Below are 7,612 nucleotides of genomic sequence, written 5' to 3' on the forward strand. Positions count from 1 at the left end.
CGGCTGGTAGTTAGACACTGTACGATTCAGCAACGAGCCGCTTCTCAACAGTGTGAACAAGATGCATCTATTAAAATCATAACAACATTAGGCCTTTCAGCACACAGTTCACGTCAACCAAGAGGCTAGCGGATATTAACATAACTCCAGCTAAAGCGACGTACTCATCTTCTAGAAAACTAGGAAGCAGCCTTGATGATGACATCTTTTGGTGTATCCAAAGATGCCCCCTGGATGCAATAAGCACTACACTAAATAGTTCATTCAGTCCATGTTGAAAACGAATACAGTTGCATAGCCGGCCTTAACTAGCTATACAGAGACTTGGATGGGGTAACTGTGAAATTGCACTGCAATTTCACAAGGAATTGTTTCATCTCTTCTTATGTATAAGCACTGAGTGAGGTAAAATTGAAATAGAGCATAGAAGCACTGAATTTTTACTGTTCCATCCATAGTTCCATACTCCCCTCTTACTGAAATGAACGTGTTCTTTATCCGCTCATATACCCTCACCACACCAGGTAGGCTCGTTGAATTTCCTATAAACCTGACAGTCCGACGCTTTTTCTTGTTGCTAAAGAAAATGGCGGAAAGCGAAATTTTGTCTGTGTTGAACTCTTCGAAGAGAAATCATCGAAAACCCCGCGGATCGATCAAGGTTTTAGAGTGATTTTTAGCCTCAGACAATCGGGGTTAACCATTTAGCTGATTATTTTCTTCGAGCAGTGTGCACTAGAAGACCGAGATATCTACGGCTGCTATCCTCAATGGCTGAGCATCCAGAGACCCAACCCAACTTGCTGCCTTGAGTTTGTAATGGTGGGCATCCGAGTAGTTTTCAGTTTAAGCAATTAAGAGAAGGTACATTGATTCTTTATTGGGAAAAAACCCACAAAAAGGATAACCCCGACCGAACCTCATTTCATACGATTTCTCTCCTTTCTGACATGGATAGTTAGTACTTACTGATACCTAGGCAGACAGACGTGGAAACAATTCCAAGTCATATTTTTCTGAGCGAAAACACCGCTCGTAAAGTTGCTAGGAACTTTTCGGTTGATGCAAATAAATGTATATCATCAACTCCAAGTCATAATTTCTGACGATTCTGAGGCTGCAAAGCAAAGCGCAACAATAGCATACTGATAAAAGTCACTGACAGTCGGGCTAGTGGAACAGTGATATGTCAGGACCTAGGTGTGGATAGTGCTGGCCAATTTATTTAGTCAACTGATGGTAGGAATCGATAGATTCCTACGGGAATAAGGTTTGAACAGTGGCCAGGAAGTGGACACGTGTTCGGCATAGAAACGGGTAACAAAAATCTGTTGTGAGTATGTTCATGATGCTTAAACAGACCGAATGAAGTGAAGGCAGATCACGGCAAATGAGAACATGGTGTATGCAATAATTTATTCGTCCACTTTACCGGAGAATCCCTGTGCCTTATTTTAGTCAGGTTTCAACCCTTTATCTTTCGGAAAGAATTTCTAACACGGAATCCGGTTATATAATAAATGCAGAATATATACATATGTACCTATAGAATGCAGCCAAGCCCTTCTAACCAAGCCCCTTCAACCAGATATATGAGTCTTGTTTACCTGAATAGGATCTCGTGAAGTAATTATGGTTGAAGTGTGCCGCAACAAAGTCGACGTTAGTCAACAACATTTAGCCAAAAGTTCATGATACACTACCTTCAAAAAGAACATTTAGCAAAGCCCATGAACATAATGTCTAATCAGGATTTTCGGCCGCAGATTGGAATACGAATACGCCCTTGTGTTGTGTAGAAGAGGCTAACATTCTGCCTACATTTTTATCGATGGCATCCATGTGTAGAAAAATTCTTTCTGTTCGACAAATATGTTTCCTGTTTAACGTCAAGACAGAATGCAGACCTAAGCATTTTCTGAATGAAATTCATCCTGATATTCATAGGCATGTATCCGGTTGTCAATACCGCCCACCGTTTCAAAGGTAATTTTTCGTGTGCCATCGCCCACTAAACGGCATTGGTTGTCTCTAGTTGGGTCTCACAAGAAACGCCGTAACGCGGTGGGTTTTATCCGTAGACAGGACATATCACGGATACTGTTACATACGATGATCTGCTTTGACGTCCTTGTTTGACTTTTAGCGCAGCTTATGAAAGAAGAATAGAGACCCTGAAGGTCGACAAGATGAACGGATAAGTGACCGTTAGATTTGGCTCATTTTCCAAAATGATTTCCACCTTTCTGTAGCATACAAATGAATAGACGTAGATTTTTACACCCCCTGGGTAGAATCCGATGATGAACAAGCCAATCATTATTGGATTTGAACAAGCCAGTGTCGGAAAATGGCTTGTCCTGGAATACTTTGTTTTGAATCGACCGGATGCATCGGGTTTAGGCACGCTATACTATCATACATTTTTTCGTATTTTCCGAGACATGGATCTCATCAAGACTACCTTCTAGTAGTCCAGAATTGTATGTGAGTCTGTGTCTATTCCATCATATAGACAGTTTTCGTGTTTCGCGCTAAAAACAGCAAAAATGTGCAGTTTGCAGAGCGTACAGACTATGTAAACAGCTTTATGATCACCGATTCGAACTTCGAGAAAACTCAGATAGCGTATGCTGTAGCTGACTCCCGAATAAATGTGAAACAGCTGCTCACCGGTTTCCGGAGCTTGTATCAAAACTGTTTGCTGTTTTGTCCAGCGGATTCCGTATAATTCCAGTGATTATTGGAAGCTTAGTGCTTGAGTCTAATATTCCATATCAGGCTCATTAAAGCGCGCTCGTGAGCTCGCCTTTTTCACCTTTTAACTTGAGGGCCTACTTATCACAGTTCCCTTATTCCTCATGGTGTGGGTCTCAAGAGTCATGCGTCGCTACTTCAGACTCACCTATCTCTTGATTATCGACCGTGGCTCTGTCGAGTCTTACTGAACTTTCAGCGCTTTGTCACATTTTGAATACACCATGCGGGAAACCATAAGTGCGAATTGGGTGGTGCCAGTTGAGTTCCTCTAATACTTACTTCATTGCATGGAGTTTTCTTGAAAGGCTGAACCCAAAGATATGAACATTTTTTTATTCCAGTGGTTGAAACACTGCTAGAAGACCTCTGTGACATCGAGATCAATGGTGAAACCCAAACTACCATACCACTGACACAACTCAAACAACGGCTCAAGCTTTCTGCGGCTTCATATGGAAATTCGCGAACTGGTGACAACTTCAACAATCGACTGCTACAAGTTCTGTCCTACTTGGCTGGTCAAAGTAAGTATTGATACCTGACAAGGTCAAAAAAGGGAAAGATGTGTTCTCCTATGTCAGTGAACACATTTTGTTGAGCTCTGATCACGTCTTGTTCTTTTACCGTTGAGATCAGTTGGTTGATGAGACAGCTTGACAAACAGTCGAGATTTTTGTAGAACGTCACTTTGTAACTTATTGATTCACCGATAAACAGGTGGGCCTTGCAGAGCGTTCACTCTGTTGTCAAACTTGCCCTGGTATCATGTTTCGAATTGTGTTAGAACCAAAGAAGGGCTTGCTTTTTCTGGCAGCGTATGCCTTGTACGTTAGTCGGACGAAATTAACTCAGCTGATATTGTCTATTGCTAACGCATAGTTCCAACTTTTTAAAACTGTTCTCAAGATTTAAGTAACTGCCGTATGCTTGTTCAGGTCAGTTGCGGTGGACAGAAACATGGTTGAACTCTGGCTCCTTCTCTTCCCGCCACAACAGCGCCACAACAATTCACATGAAAAATGCAGTTTGCACCAATTCCCTACTTAAAATGTTTGCCAAACTTGTCCTTAAATTGCCCTGGTTTAGCATTTCAAGTCCATTGTAAAGCATTACCTGTCCTAATCGAAAGAGCTACTGGTTTGTTTAGAGCCGCCTTGTGAGCTGCTAGCAGTTGGTATCTGTGTTGTTTTGTAAATGCTGAAAACTCATCTTCGCACTCATTGATCTTTGCCTAACTTTAGGTACGTTGGGAGCCCTTCTCGCATGTTTTGTCATTATCCGAACAGTAGTATTTTATCTTTTATCCCATTGATATGTTCTCTAGAAATCGTTTTGATCTGAATAAAGACACGACTAGTCGATGAGTAGCGCAGTCAAATCACACGCGCATGTTACCACGTATACCTTACAAGACTAGCATCCATCAACTAGGCGTAGTTACATATTGCAGGATTAGGTTTACATCCGACAATGCACATATTTTGCATGCAGTTGTGGAGTTTAATTCTCACTCAGCGATTTCACCCACTTTGCCAAATGTACTTTGTATTGTGAGCAGCTACTCATCAGTTTCGTTAACCCAGAATCACCAATGACGTCTAAGTCACAAGATCTTTGTGGGCGTTTGAATAAAATACCACGTTTCTTGCTTTTGAGCATACCGATTATCCGCATTTCTTGTGTTTTATTACAACTCCTTAGGTTTATGAATGAATGAATGAATGCTTTTCCTTTTGTAGTAGGCTTGAATTGCTTCTGCATTCAGATTCCTCGAAACTTGTAATGTCTGACTGCTAAGGCGGTGTAAGTACACAGGATAAAATTCGGCTTACTGGCTGCAGTGTTCAGTCGGGCATCAGATTCTTATTGGGATTAAAAAGTTCGATAAACTTCTTCTATGGAACCAGCGGATCATATCTGATCTTATGAACTCACTATACTCCATATTTCCTTCCGATCTGATAGCTTCAAGTGACAAGATAGAAAAGCCCGAAGCTTGACATATCGCCTAGTGTAAGAGGGTCAGGATCGATTTGCCTCTCAAAACGTTGTTTCATTTGGCGTGAGCCCTTGTTTGTGCTTCGTGTATGGTGATTTGCATAGTATATGATTGATAGACTTGACCGCATCGCGTTTGTGGTCCAGACGGATTTTGACCCGAACTCGTATATATGCGATTCGATAACTAAAGATTGCATGAGCCAAGCTTCACCTAACAGCAAAGGACAAATTCAGCGGTACAAGGTCAATTAATTCCGCCCCATCAAATCTGCTGGTTAGGCCATTCTTTCGCACGTTAGAAAACAATCTACCCGAAGAAAAAGCCTTATTCATCAAACCATGGAGCTCATAAGCTGCACAGTAACAGGAACATTACCATCAGGTAATGAGTACTAAAAACAGTACCTTCCGCTGCGTCTTGGGACAGTTGTTTGTTTGTATGGAGGTCTTGCTTAGCTGTGCCTGGCTGTGGGAACCCTAAAAGTGGTACTCACGACACTCTCGTTTGAACACTCCTCCCACTGTCTCGTGCTTGAATTACAAGATCTTCGGCGCCCAGATATCGAGACCTCAGTTTTTTCGTACGCATCACAATCTCTAATTCAAGTAGACACGTGGACCTTTTGCATCCCAAGAGTTCATGTCATTACCTTCATTAAGTAAACAGCTGTGGACCGGTGACGTCAGTATTCATAGTTTACTCTAATTTTCAATTGGTTGTCTATATAGGAGAGTCGACCAGATTTCGGTGCTAAGCGCCGACGGGTGGAGTTATTTCAGTGAGTGCCTGTGTTAGGAGTACGTCCACGGACAAGATATAAACAGTTCACGCTAATCGACGGAGATACTATTCACTTACTAGTTTGGTTTAAATTAACCCTCCTGCTTATTGGCAAGCTGAGTATGAATCCTTGAGGTTTCTTAACGAGCGTAACTCAATTAGAACATAAGGTTGACTGAAACTCGGGGGCTGCGCCTACCTGATGAGCCCTAATAAGGGCGAAACCGGTCGTGGGTTGTTGGAGAGTTTCCAGCAGTCTTGTGAGTAGCTTCCTTTATGAGAGCATCACTCAGCGAAAAATTGTGGGTATCTGGAGGGTATCAGATGAGTGATGCTGAGGTAGGGCAGATATTTTTTCAGAAGTTCACTTCTCTCGATTAATCAGCTTGACACACTTCACAAATTACACTGGTTAGGCCGTGTGCTTCGAATGCCATTAGATCGTTTGCCTCATATAACCTTCTTTATCCAGCCTTTTATCGGATGGTGACGACCCAGAGTCGGTCAGCCCATGATTTGCAACCAGGCCATCAACTCGCCAGAAAGTTGGTTAGCTTTTGTAACTTCCTTTTCCCCAGATGTGGACCTCAGGAGCCGACAAACCAGTGGTTAGTGACTTTAACAGATACAACTCTGTCACGTGGTCAATGGCAGTCCAGCATCAACGTTATCGGCTTCACTGCGTAACTTTCACCTCCTGCTATACCGGACAAACAAGGGCGTTCGACGCCAGGGGGCTGAATGGGCCATCGCCTTCAACGGGTGGCTCTCATTCCCTTATTCTCCTCATATTGAGTAGCAGCTGCACTTGGCGCCCGGTTTGTAAGCTGAAAAAAAACTGAACTGAGCCAAAAGAATCGTACAGGAGCAGAAAAAAGGCCGTAGAAAGAGGAGTGGTGTGAACATGCTCTCCTTTTTTGCGGATGGGGGATGGCGGCTTGGAATCGATCAGTGAAATCAACTTGTTATCGCAGGTTGGGGTGTAGGTAACGTGACGACCACAAATGTTATTGACCGTAGGATGCGGTTTTGGTAAGCCACAAAGACTATGGGCAGATTGTAGGGGGTAATTCCTATGCTCGGACTGCCATAGCTGATGAATACCCTCGGCAAGCCTGATGGTTACGAACCCCACAATTTCCAACTTTCCGAAAAGCAATCCAAGTTGCCTGGACACAGCATTCGAAGAAGAGTGAATACGGTATACTTGCTGAAATTTTTCTCGTATGTCCACTAAACACCTGACAGTGTTCTAGCTATGGGGCTCTAAATGTGTGCGCGAATTAATCAATGGGTCTCGGTGTGTTTGAACAGCGTGACAGACAGACAATGGACTCGATCACATGACATGAGTTGGATTCTTCATATCCTTTGTGTGCACACCAATGCGCGGGTATGAAAACCAGACAGTAAGAACAAGAATGCAAGCACATTGACGCCAGATTGTTGCCACTACTACCTGAAGTTACATATACCACTGAGCATTATCTCGATACTTAGGATAGCGGAGTGTATTGACTACTTACAGGAACGAAGGTTCATCTTGATAACCTGAGCTATGGGGCCATCTACCGAACGAAAGTGAACTCGTTATATTCCCACTCAGATCAGTTGATTCACGATCTTCTCATTTCGGTGTCCATTTTAGGAACACATACTTTTTCTTCCCAATTTATCCTCTTCCGGTATTCTGCCACAATGAATTTCACTCTGAATTTAGTTATGATGTGACAGCCTCCATGGGTAAAAGTTGTCACAAAGAGTATGTGACTGCAGATCACTTTCTTTACCATCAGCTTCTGGAGCTGTTTGAGGTCTGTAACCAGTAGTGCTAACTACGATTCGCACATCCGAGTCCTACGCCGCAAGCACGACAGCTAAGGACAGTCAAATTGGCATAAACGACCCTGTCGGGTTCGGGGATAAGGTTGGAAGTCTACCCCTTTGGTTCAGCAGAAACAGTTGGTTTTAGATCTGACTCTCTGATGGGTTTAACTCATAATATTATGGGGTGTCCCGATGATATTTTTCCGTCAGATTGTACAAAGGGAGAATAGCTGTTTTAGTTGC

General features: G+C 42.9%; 1 protein-coding gene across 1 annotated transcript in view; it reads left to right on the forward strand.

Annotated features, from left to right (window-relative positions):
* T265_14473 (hypothetical protein) overlaps positions 1-7,612 on the forward strand; it is a gene marked incomplete at both ends in the record, with an annotated part of 45,728 nt that overhangs the window by 30,628 nt on the left and 7,488 nt on the right. Inside the window, one exon of the mRNA XM_009173803.1 lies at positions 3,102-3,284. Coding sequence (XP_009172067.1) covers positions 3,102-3,284 — 183 coding nt within the window. The remainder of the gene's footprint in view (positions 1-3,101; positions 3,285-7,612) is intronic.

Source organism: Opisthorchis viverrini (assembly GCF_000715545.1).
Source record: "Opisthorchis viverrini unplaced genomic scaffold opera_v5_199, whole genome shotgun sequence".
Lineage (NCBI taxonomy): Eukaryota > Metazoa > Platyhelminthes > Trematoda > Opisthorchiida > Opisthorchiidae > Opisthorchis > Opisthorchis viverrini.